The 13,303-nt window shown below is 40.7% G+C and overlaps 1 protein-coding gene across 1 annotated transcript in view; it reads right to left on the reverse strand.

Annotated features, from left to right (window-relative positions):
• Positions 1-10,564: 10,564 nt before the first annotated feature.
• bmp4 (bone morphogenetic protein 4) overlaps positions 10,565-13,303 on the reverse strand; it is a 10,026-nt gene continuing 7,287 nt past the window's right edge. The window contains exon 4 of the mRNA XM_005723762.1: positions 10,565-11,569. Coding sequence (XP_005723819.1) covers positions 10,716-11,569 — 854 coding nt within the window. The 3' untranslated portion in view covers positions 10,565-10,715. The remainder of the gene's footprint in view (positions 11,570-13,303) is intronic.

The following is a 13,303-nucleotide window of genomic DNA, read 5'->3' on the forward strand; positions in this document are numbered from 1 at the left end:
ATATATTAGCTTGAGAACAAAACCATTTTATACAAGGCCGTAAACATGTTTATTTCTGTTGTAAGGTTGGGCATTTTAATGTGGGATTCTATGGGACTGACTCATATTTGGAGCCAGGAACTGTAGTTTTTGGGTTTCTGACTTCATTTCTCAGCACTGGAGGTTGAGACTTGGTGGCACATTATTGTAGGAACCTCTTCAAACTTTTGCAAATCACTGCTGGACAAATGAAAATCAATTTTATCACATGACATTTCTTTTTGTCATGGAAACCAACATGGTTGAGCTTCAATATTTTCTTGTTGAGGTTTGCTGTCATAAGATGTGGAGACTTCACCTTAAGCTTATCAAGTTTGTCCATCATTTGTAAGGATGTTAATGGGTTTTGTCTCTTTAATATAAACATATGTTTGAGTAGCACAGTGTCACTAGTTTGAAAGAATAATAATTCTTCGAGCAGGAAAGAAGTACTGGTCATTCACATAAAACCTGAACCCTTTCTACATTCCCAAGAAAAACTCATAATAATCCAAATGCATGTTGGATACCCTTGTTTGTCTCTCACTAGCTCGTCGTAGGTTTAAGAACTTAGTGAGCACGATTTTTCCACAAATGTCAGGGGATTAATATCTGAAGCATATGATCAGTGTTCACTTACAAAGCCATGGTGTCCCTCAGGGCTCACGCCTGCACGCTTTTACTGCTTAGACCATATGTTCATGATCTCACTTACACATGCCCCAAAATCCATGCTTAAAAATATACAGTTGTGTACATTAATGCCAAGATCAACAAACAGCCTTGCGGCGGTCACTTGCAATGAAGGGAGCTTAGAAATGGTGGCTTATGTTCTCTTTATACTTGTATGGATGTGCAAACATTCATATATTGTTGGTCGTTTTGTAGAAATCCATCCATGATTAAGCTACAATATATTATAAGTTGTTAAATAATGTGATGACATTTTCTCCCTGACCCTATTGAACTCTCCAGGTGGCTCTGGACCCAGTGAAGGCCGTGCTCTTTCACTAAAATGAATCATGTTTTGGGCTGAAGCAAAAACCTCTAATTGTAAGCCAGGTCTCCTATCTTTGTCAGGATATGTAACTTATGCTGGGTGGCCTCCCCACACAAACACAGAGTATTGTACTTTCATCTGAGGAAGCAAGTTCTTCTGCTGTCTCCAGATTAACACGCAGACGAACAAACACCCTTTCAGAGCGATGCGCACACAAAGGGCAGGTTGTGCTGTTGCATCCTGCCACCAGAGGGTGCAGACAATATGCCCCCATCACCCCTGGCTTCAACCCAAGATTCCTTTAGGACCAAAGAATGAAGCTCCGGATGTCGGATGGGCAAAATGAGCCCACCAGACAACAATGAGCTATGATAGGATACACACATACATTTTCCACCCATGCACAATCAAATGTTCAAAGACGTGCCTACATATTTGAAGATGTGTTCGATGATACAAGCCTATTCGAAGAAGCTGTCCTCTCTCTGTCTCTGTCTCTTTTTCTCACATGTTCCAATACAATGAAAATTATTTGATAACCCTGATGCAATCCCCCATATGAAGTCTCTCTTTGCCTGATGTTTTCTGTTTCATTCCAAAGCATTTTTACATTAAAAGCACAAAGGAACGTTGTTGAGGACAGTGAAATAACAGAAAATGTGTATGATCTTAGTATAAAACCCTAAATGAAGAAAAAAGATTAAAAAGGATAAAAAAGCACTGAGAGTGCTTCAGATATTTGACGTTAAAAGTTGTTTCTTTTGTCAGATGACTGAGCTGTTGCATACGTCTTTTATTACAGGCCTTACTTTGTTCTGTTTATCAGTGTTTTCCTTTTCCTCCTCCTTTCTACAACACCCCTGAGAGGTTAAATGGACTGCAACCTAAGGTAGCACCAGCAAATAGGAAAATGCTGGTAAAACACACAAAAACACAACGGAAGTAGTAAAGAACCAAAAACTAATAAACAGAACACAACAGAAGTGATTTAGGGGAGACAATAATCTGATGGAACAACTGTGGAAGATACAGAAACCAAAACATGCAAAGAATTGCACTGAGACACACTGAGACACACTGAAAAGAAGCTTTTGGAGCTTTGCTTTTTCTACATCTATTATATTTTGTTCAACTTCACTTCCATTGTATTTTGCAAGTTAGTTTTGTGCAAAGCTAACTGAACCTTGTGTTTTATTATTGTATTATAACAATAAAATATTATTTAGGATCCTGTGCACTCTTTCTTATGCCTTTCTCCATCTCTGAGGGTGAATGTATCACACATTACCCTTTTTTTTCTCCTTGTGGTAAATACAGCAACTGCATCTTTAGCTAGCAGGCACATTGTATGACAAACTGCACAGAAACAGTTAATTTGTTTGCTAATAATTGATGAGCTGTTAGAAATGTTGTATTTGAAATTATCTTTGAAATGATCCCCCACTTAAAAATGTTACTCTGTGTACGCTTGCTTCTCTTCTGTAGTATCGGGCCACAACCTTGAATGTTGTTCTTTAACTTCCTAAAATATTGCATTAAATAATTAATAAATTATATGTTTTTTCGTCTTTACGTCATATACGTCACACCAATAGGATTTTCTTTCTAATAATGTCTCCACCAACTGGGTTAGAATCAGTTGGAACATAACAGTGACAAGAAAATAAAAGTCCATAACTCTCCTCAGACGCCTTAAACCTAAAATTCTACTTATGAACAGAAATCAAGCAAAATTAACACTAAAATGATCATTTGAGCTTTTTTCGAATGTAATTCTTTAGATAAAAACTTAATATGAAAACGTGCTCAGTTCACTGAATGAAAACTTTTTCATCTAGAAGCACTGAACAAGAGATCTATTTTGTCACATAGGTGTCTAGATTACAAGGTAACATGTAAATATAAAGTGGGAAAACAATTCAGAGGTTAGACCAGGCCCACACCTCCATTACTACAGCATGAAAAAGTGTGCCAAGCATCAGCAGCAGCTGAGGCTGTAGACTGCAGAGCTTTGAGTTAAAACAAAATATCGGTATGATAGCATGCTAAGATATAAAATGTATGGGTTTATAAGCGCGCTAACGTCTGTAAAATTAATGCTAAGCACCTGTAAATCAGCACAGTTGGGGCAGCATTTGTTGCTGCTCTCACGAAAAAACAGCAAAAAAAAACCAAAACCAAAAAAGTGCTGGTGGCTCAAGATGAAAATTAGGATTTGTCATCTGAGGACCATGACCACCATTCAGTTCAGTCCAGAGTGGCAGACACGCATACCAACAGACCGCTGTTAGTGCTAAAAATGGTTCAAATAACTGCTTAGAGATATACCACTTGTGCTCATTTTAGTTCCAAGATGTAAATAATCTATGATAGAAACATCACAACTTTCCCAGACTAAACTGTTAAACCTAGCATATAGTAAAAGGGTTTTGGTACTGACTCTATCAACGTAGTGTGTGTGTGTTTTTATTTATTTATTTTATTATTCTTTATTCACTCGGGCTGTGGTGTTACCAACATTTGTTTCACATTTGACTGTCTGTGACCCATACAGCACAAACATCTGCTTGTAGACCTGGAGAAAGTTTTGAGGCTCATGTGTCATCATATTAGCATTTCACCCTGTGTGGAGTCATACAGACGCACATGTGCACCCAGACATACTCACACACATCACTGTTACACATTACTCTTGCCCTAAAGCACACGCAAATATTCTGAACATCCATATGTACGCAGGCTAGCACACACGCCATCTTTTTGCATTTAGCTGCAGGAGCACCAGCGCAGCACAACAGCAGCCATCTCTAGTGGTCTCCTTCACCACAGAATCTTGATAACCTCTGGGGCTTTTGTTAGCTCAGAGCAGAACCAGACCGCCACTTTAAAACACACATGCATGCACACACCACAAATATCCCACCCCCAGCGTCCCTAACTGTGGCTGACACATCAAAGGCCAGAGTCCGAGGAGCCAAGTTAGGGAGGGTCGGAGGAATCATGGGAGACAAAGGAAGCGATTAAGAGATAAGGATCAGTCTAAGATATGACATTTCATCCTGGGCAGATCCGGTAGACACACTCCATTCAAGGAAGGGTATATAGCAACTAAAAGGGAGGAGGGAGAGAGGGCGGAGGGAAGGAGCTGCAGGGTCTCTTGCTTCTCTCCCTCATTGCACCTTTCTCAACACCAAAGTCAGTTTCTGAACAGCTTATGTGCACGCTTCAAAAAAGCGCAGGACAACAAGGTAGGGCAGCTTCAAAGGTGAGCTCTATTGATTTTCCTCGCTTGTGTACAACAAGCAGCCATTGCTCAGGAACAAAAACTGTTGCTGATTTACCGCCTGGTTGTACATTTTCCTCAGTCTCACTGCCAAAGCACCCAAGGTTCCTCATTTTATTTCCTCTTAAATACTATTTAGCAACACAAAAGGAGCGAATGCGAAAAAAACGTCCTCATTGTGGGCCTAATTGCCTCAGGGTCATGTTACATCTCCAGTTTCACGTTGTTGCTTTCAAACTGTAGCCCGCAAGCCCGAGGCACAATCCACCTGCCTCCCAGAGTGCCACACAAAAGGGTCAGCGTATGAACACAGAGGGAGTCTGTTAGCAAATAAACACTGAGATCGAACTCCAGCCGTGCCTCACTCAAACACCGGTTCTCTTTTCAGATATATATTAACCTGAAAGGGAGACATTGCCTGTGGCCAAAATAAGGCTTCTGTAACTAACCTGAGCAAAACAATGAGAAGTCATCAGATGACGCCATACTGTATATCAACTATTGTCGTGGTGAAAGCCAATTTGGTGTTTCATAGAGAAGGGAATGAGAGAATGAGATGGAGCAGTTGTGCATAAACAGCTTTATCTAATTACAGGCGGCTTTAAACAAATTTCTGAGCTTGCCAAAGCTTTCAGAGTGGTGGAGATCCATACATGAACTATGCTTCTGTTTAACTCACGGTCTTTAATTTACTGCCTTATATACTTAGGAATACAGAGCTAACACGTAATGTAATATGATGCACAAGAGAACAAAGTTGTTTTAAGGCAATGTCTGAATGAAAGTCCTAAAATCCACTCAGGCACTGAATCTATGAAGATGCACCTATATTGTAATTTGAATGAATCTATGAAAAATGCCAAAAATAATGTTTGAATGGCATAAAATAGCATTTCAATCTGACACAGGACCTGAGAGATGTCTCAGTGGAAGAGGGGCTGTTAAGTAAGTATCTGGAAGTAAGTATCTTTGCTCTAACAGAAAATAAAGGGAGGCCTCTTTCTTCTATTTTTGGAAAAAGGGAATAAAATCCTGAACAAGTTGCTTTAAATTAAAATAATGTTGTGAAATGAGCTTGTGAAAATAACTTTCCAAACCAGATGAGGATGAAACGTGTTTTTGGCGCATTGGTGTAGCGCTGCAGGGGCAGCCAGCACACCTGTTCAGTTGGAGATGCAAGGCAGGAGCTCTAAATACAGGCCAGAAGAGTGTCAGGGGGCCAGGCTGCGGGGCCAGCCATCTTTTCATTAGCCGTATCTAATGAAACTGCACAGGGCCAGAGGAAGAAAGACCTACTGCCGGGACACCCTGCCCTGCCCGAAATTACACCAGAGACTCGCCCACAAAAGAAGCATTCCGTCCGCACAGCGACACTGGCACTTGACACCAAATTTTAAACCTGCGTGTTGTTTCTTCGACAAATGGAAATTTCCACACTGTGGGCCCTTCCCAGGCCGAGAGGCTGGTGAGAGAAACGACTGCTGAGGGGTCAGTGTGTAACTCAGAGAACCCACGCTCCATGCCCCCCCCCGGCCCACAATTCCTGTGTGCTTTGTTTGGCAACAGTTGTCAAGATGCAAAAATCCAACTCTCTTTCTAATCACACAGTCAGCAGATAGTATTAAGCTTTCTTTGAGAAGGCTCCATTGTTTTCTTTCTGCTCATAACAACTGACAGACACCAAGGGCATTAACAGCCTCAATGGAGTGATCACTTGAATTTTGGAGTTGCCAAATCTGCAAAAGAAGGTATGCTTACATGTATGTATTTACTTTACATCTTTTCATAGCAAAAGATGTCCTTTCTTTATCCTAAATGTTCTTACTCACCTGAGTCTGATCCCTAACAAGTAAAATATCCCTCTGCTGTTACCTGTTAGTACCTCCAGCGTACTCATCATGCGTCTGTGCATGCATGCGTTTGTGCCAGTGACCCGAGGTCAAACTGTTCCACCGATGACAGCCTTATCCCCTTTAATGCACCATGGAGTGTCCCAGCTGCCATGTGCCAGCACAGAGGTGTGCGTGATGAGTGGAGATGAGTCACAGACAGGGTGAGAGGAGGTGTCACACAGATAACCCCTACAGATGGACAGCGGGAAGGGTCTAAAGTTTCAAACCTGAATGTGTGTTTGTGTGCCCTTTTGTGTAAAAATGATATATCCTGAAGAGAGTATAAAGAATATGTGTGCATTTCCATGCACGTGTGTGGAAGTATGAGTGAGAGGGTGTAACAAGAGGCCCTGACCTCGAGCAGCACTGACACGAGCTGTCACCATGATAGCCCCTCTTGATTCAGGACAACAGAATAAGCACACACAGTAAATGAGTCCCTTAATATGTGGACTCATTTAATATTTCCAGTCCAAAATTTCATTTTATAGAGCATTTATATACAAAGCCTTTTTGTGCAGTACTTTTCATAAAAATAATTTTATAACTGTATATTGTGTCCCTAGTGTTAGTAGTCTGGCTCACCCTGCAGATAGTTGTGGTTTTAGATGCTGTTTGGAGATCTCCGCTGTTCAAACATCTGCCAATACCTCAATAAAGCAGAGGTGAGCAAGTCTTTGTGGTGTTCGAGGCTTTTACGTGATATTTGAAAAATGCTAAATCAGCACGAATTTTCAAAGATATGCAGAAGCAACAGTGTTTATCCAGCTAATCTCAGAAATGTTTTGCTCTGAAAAGTTCTCTTTTGAACTTACAAAACTTGCCAACTATGCATCGCAACCATTATGCATGGCTCTGTAGTGAATGGATAGATTAACAATCTATCCAACAGTCAAAAGATTAAACCTCTGTTCTCTCTCATCTATTTTGTGTTATTGTAGTTTTAATTGACCTTAACAGACAACAGATATTTTAGGTATCTTTTATTTATTTTTTTGTTAGACAAGTTTACTACCAATCAAGTAACTACTTTCATGCTTGATTTGGATCATTTTAGAAAGTCTCTTAACTGGAAAAAGATAAAGGATGCCAGCGATAACAGTATTAGCTATGGTTGGCTGTACAAAATGAAGGATAAACGGAGCTAAATGGACTTCTAGAAATCTTTGTTTCTTAGTTTATTCTGCAACATGAGCCAGCGTAGTGCAAATTGATCTTAGCTGTGGTGCGAAGAGAATAAATCTTTTGGGGTTTTTCTATCGTATTTTCTTCACGGTGGTTACATTTCTGCCACACTTGCTTATAGCTTTAGTGTGAATGGAAGATTTTTAATTGAATCTGAAACAGTAAATTTTAATCGGTTTTGTAGAGTATTTGTAGCTCTTTAAATGCATGTTTTATGTAATTTGACAGTGAATATTGAATTTTTGAGCACTACCTGTATCACAGCTATTTTGGTGTCACACACAATTGATATTAATCACCTTAATGAAGGCTCAGCCTAAATATAGCATTTACTACTGCTGCAGTTACCTACTATAAATCAGTATGGCCACAGTAAACTAGGCCTACTAGCGGTGAAATAATAAATATATAAGTGAAATAACAGTAAAATAGAATACTGTGGCACTGAAACATTTGATAAAAAGAAAGGTAGTATAGATGTATCATTGTATGAGACTGCAAGTCAAACAGGCCAGACTAGATTCTGCGTTAGAACTCTGTGGGGTAGTTCTGACTTTTTTTGACATGACATGTTATTTAGCATCAATTTCCCAGCCAGCATGGGGACTCAAGACAAATATAAACTGTAAAATACTTCTAGCTTTTTGTTTCTCCACCAATGGACAGAAGTTAATGTTCTAGTAATTTTATGTCCTTTCCTAGTCCTCTCAAAGGGAGGTGATTGTTAAAAGCAGAGTCACATGACTTGTCTAAAAGATGCAGTCAAACACACTGAAGTCTCTAAAATCTTGTAACTGGGGGGGGGGGTTAGAGATAGGGGTATGGAGTGCTCCCACTATAGCAAGGCAATGTAAGCAAGGATCATCTTCCTTTGTTCCTGCGGGAGGGCTCGCTGTCTGTAAACACATGGCTCACTTTACGGTGGAATGTCCAAATAAAAAGCTTTTTGAAGACTTCACCCAGTCAATTAGTCGCGCAGTGTCAATAGACCTCCTGCATAATGACTCACCTGTAATTGCGTGAGAATGAGTACTTACAGGAAGCGGCGGGGTACGTCACATAGGAATGACAAAAGCCTCAATCTGTTTTTAAGGACTTGTTCTTTAATTGACCCCCACACCCTTCACCTCCATTCATGCTAACACACACTCATGAAGTCCTCACTGCTATGTGGCTGACTGCACTCAGTGAAGCTTCTTGGACTTGATGCTGCTGAAGGTTCTGTAAAGGTTGAGTCACCTCCACCAAATACACATTTTAAGGGCCTGCTTGACGTTAACCAAAATGCTAGCCTCACTAAGTTTGTCGAGCTTACATAAATGCAACTCGCTCTGGGCTTTTTAATAGACACGCATGCTCTTTGTGTAGGGTAGGGAGATAATGAACAGGCAAGGTGATTACCGTAACTAGCAGATGTTATCTCAACTTTAGGGGGGAGATCAGTTGAAATGTTGTAATTGTACTGTCAAGCTGCTAAAAACAACCCCAGCCCCCTTCTTTGCCAAGTCACACACACACACATGCACACGCACACATACATACCTCCCGTCCTCCTGCAGACACTTCAAAATTAAATTCTTCAACGTCCTCCACTCCTTTAGGAGTCACCCCTTTTTGAGGCAGATATGCAAGCATCAAAGAGACATCCAGCAGCAATTGGAGTGCCTCAGGGCTTGCACGTGCTCCAGTAGTAAAAACTAACAAACTTGTCTTTTATCATTAAATAAAACTGAATTAACGTCATACCTAATTTAGTTGATTCATCTTTTGTTTTTTTTGTGTTTTCTGTCAATCGTTTAGTGGCTTAAGTTGCTTTTAAAGGTTATTTCAGAAAAAAACACCCATCAAATTAAAACTCTTTAAATGTAATTATACTGTTCTTTAGGCATTTAAACAATGCGCAGTGGTTTGCCGGAGACGAATATGTACAGGACGCTGTCTAGGCAACAATGCACAGCCAACATCCCCCCAGCAGTTCAAAGGAGACGCTCTCCCTAAACATTATCACATAATTTGGGACAGCTGTCAGCTTGTAAATAAGTGATGTAGAAGCCTTTTGTGTGATGGGGCACAGGTTGGAGACAGGCGTCTTTGCTCTGCCGGCATGAGCCGCTGAAGACAAAGGCAGGAGACAGAGTGTCTAACCTTTGATTCTTCTGAGGACTCAGCCGCCTTGTATGAGGGCAGGACGCATCAGCCACAATCATGCCCCCAATGTGGGGATGTCAGGAACAATAGAATCACTCTCACGCAGTTGGTCTGAACAACCCATCTCGACTGCAATTGGATTAGCAAGTATCCAACCACCACATGTTAGCCTAATTGACATTAAAGTGAAATTTGAGAACAATAAGGCCCTAACCCTAATCTCCTATGTCCTGTGAAATGGCATACTGCTTCTCAGAAAACAAAACAACAACAAAAAACTTCCTATGTTGTTTTAAAAAGATGCAGAAGCAGTTTTTCTGCTGGTTTTTGCTCTTCCTTTGATGAGCTGCAATCCATTGAAAGCTGGCGAGATACCAGATAACAAGCCAAACATTCTTTTATTTGGCAAAGACAAAACAGAGAGATTTCTGTGCTCGTCTCTTTTGTTTTAGTAAAAAGTGATTACACCGCAATTAACGTGCCACGGGGAGAAATTTCCGCCTCATGTTTAAATCCAAATTACAAAAGTAATGGGAGATTTAAGGTCAGATTGTAGTTTTTATTAACTCCTTTTTGTTTCTATTACATATACTTTACAATGACGTTTTTACCTTTATGATTTTGTTTTGAGGGCCTTTTCAAAATAATCAGATTGATGTCGAACGTCTTAATTAAAGCCAATACAATTCACCATTGTAACAAATTCACTCAGTGCTCTAATTTATGCAAATACACAAAGGATGCATCATTTGATATTACTGAATGTGTTACTGGAAGCAATTCATATTTTTGTTTATTTTTTTCTATATATAATATGAAAGCAATAAATATTACCAGTAAATAAACTTTACTTTTTAGAGTTTTTACTATTTTTCAACAAAACAAAACAAACAAACAAAAAAACCTTATACAATCTAATGTACATTATGAAAAGTTGTACAGCTTTTTTATGTTTAAAATAAGGATTTATTTTTATTTATTTATTTTTAATATGTAGATATAAATATATATTTTGTCAAAATATATGATATAGTCAAAGAAAAAAAGTGAGACAAACATACATCTCATAAAAGTTATAAATAAGGGTCCAAGTGAACATTTTTGGGAGTAAAGACCTTCTGATTTGTTAGCGCCCATGTTGCTTTTTTCAGTGCCGCAGTCCAAGCCCACACTTTAGTACGTCTGTGCGTTAGCGGCAGCCGCAGCCCTCCACTACCATTTCCTGGTAGTTTTTAAGGACCACCTTGTCATGTTCATCTAGGTAGAGCATGGAGATCGCGCTGAGCTCTGTTGGCACACAGCAGGCCTTGGGAATATTGTTGTTCACAGAGTTCACCAGTGTCTGAACAATGGCGTGGTTGGTTGAATTCAGATGATCTGCCAGAGGAAAGGGGCATTCCCCGTGGCAGTAATAGGCCTGGTAACCAGGAGGCGCCACTATCCAGTCATTCCAGCCTACATCGCTGAAGTCCACGTACAGCGCATGGCGCCGGCAGTTGCGGTTGCGTTTACGGCCCCGCTGTCTCGGGCTGCGCTTGGTCCGGCGAGTCAGCGAATGACCCTTTCCGTCGTGACCAAAGGTTACCAGGAGGGGGCGTAGCTGCTCCCAGTCTTCACCGGGTTCTTGGTGCAGCGAGCGGCTAATGCGAACGTGTCGGCCCTGGTGGCGTGGAGTCTGGTTGAGGTGCAGAACCTCCACAGCCAGCCCGTAATTGGGAAGTCGTTCACGAGCCCAGCGCAGCACGGCGGGGCTGACGTCAAAGCTCTCCCAGCGCGACGCGTTGTGGCGCACGAGCCGCGTATCCAGTAGCTGTGTGATAAGCTGCCCGGGTCGGGGGGCTTTGAGCACCTCGTACACGTTTATTCGGTGAAGTGCCTGGTCGTCTGAGATGGCATCAGCAATGGCCTCATCAATCTGATGACGGTAGAGCCTCAGTTCTGCGGAAGACAGAAGCTCGTCCTCTGGGATGCTGCTGAGGTTAAACATAAAACGAATGGGCATGGGTCCTCTGTCATCCAGCTCATGTAGCTGCTCCATGTGCTCTGAAATACAGCAAAAAAAAATATTTACTGCAAGCTTAACTAAGAAACTCAATAATTTTGAGACTATGTAAAATAGACTTATACATCCTGAGCAAGGGCAAAAATAGCAAGGGTACAAAATATGTGCAATATCCTGATTCAAAATTGCACAAGTTTACACTCATTTCCTCAGTTAAACAGCAGAATGTTTACTTTTATATGTTATCAAAAGTCACTACATGTTTGACTACCAAGATTTACATTTTATACTTTTTCTGTAATATTTATATCAGTATCAGTGAGTTCTAGCATAATCCTGTTATTGCCAGTTGCCAGTTGCCAGTGACAGGATGAAATGAATGTTACTAGGTTTTGAAGCTAGGGTAGGCAGCACTTTTCCAGCATCTTTCTGCAAAGTAACCACAATAAGCAGACAGAATGCAATTTTTCTTCAGACAAATGCAGGTTCTTCAACAAACTGCAAAGTTGTAAAGTTAAAGAGTGAGGCACCTTGACAGCTCTTTGAAAAGCGCATGTGGCATCAAAATGTCACTTTAGGGTGCAAAGATTTCCGAGTTTGGTTCCCACCACATCAGTCTTTCAATGTTTTTGGTGATTTTGTTTGGTGGATCTTTGTTGTTTAGTGTCACTACTAAACCTACGAGGAATCCCTGAGAGTCAAAGGATGTGATAGCAGAGTTTGGCGAGTCACATCTTTCTAACCTGCTCAGGTAAGGTAACGTTGTATGAAGACAGCAGTGATAACAGTGGTAGTATGTCGGAGATGAATGGGTTAGAAAAGGCTTTCACGTTTAACAAAAGGGTTTGACGTGTCAGTTAAATATTACTCAGCGGAAAGTGCTGTGCTTATCTGTTGGGAACGCACTTAGGATGGAGAGTGAGACCTGCAGGATAGCAGTGCATTGTAGTTTTTTGTCTTTGCTTTTTCAGGTTTATGCCAACTGCAGTTTAAATGACTGATCAATATTAGTATGCCTTAAGCATCTTATGTGTTTTTCTTTTAATGGCACTCTGTGCAGCAAACTCAGAGAAAGTTAAACATGAAGAACTCTGGTGAATATCTTTGTGGCTGCCATGGCTCAGGCGGTAGAGTAAGATTGTCCACTAACCACAGGGTTGAACGGTTTGTTCTGATCCCAGCCTGTTGCTGGATGCGTGTGCAGAAGGGCTGCAGCAACTTTCAGCAATTACAATGCAATTTCTCCAGGAATTGTTTATCCTGGATTTATCTAACCAAATAATATGCTCCCAAAATCATCACTGCGATATGCACCAAGTTCAGTCTTGCAGATCTGTGCTGGAGAGCCAGCAAGGTTGTTGTTTTGTTCTTTTTTTGTTTTTTACTGGCATGCATCATTTCTCTGGACAAGTCTGATGCTAGATTGTGCAAGCAGCTCTCTGTCCCTGGTGTCATTTTAGGAGTTGGGTACTGTGGCTCTAGCGGGGGGTTATAGCCCCTAATTACGAATGTTTAAGTGTGTTTGTGAAGTCTCACAATCATATTTTTTCAATTCTTCTGGCAATTCTTTTTTCATATAGAGGCTCAAACAGACAGTAAATACATGCAGCCTAATTGGAAATCACAAGTATACTCATTTTTTGTTTCGGGTATTAGGTTTATCAGTGATCACAGGTGTGTATTGTACTTCAGCTGTATTATTTAGGATTTTTTGGAATTATTTTGACTCATCACATTTAAAGGATTTTGAACAGGGGTGCACTCAGGTTTTTTTT

This window comes from Pundamilia nyererei, unplaced genomic scaffold (assembly GCF_000239375.1).
Source record: "Pundamilia nyererei isolate P.nyererei 1_Seehausen unplaced genomic scaffold, PunNye1.0 scaffold00010, whole genome shotgun sequence".
NCBI lineage: Eukaryota > Metazoa > Chordata > Actinopteri > Cichliformes > Cichlidae > Pundamilia > Pundamilia nyererei.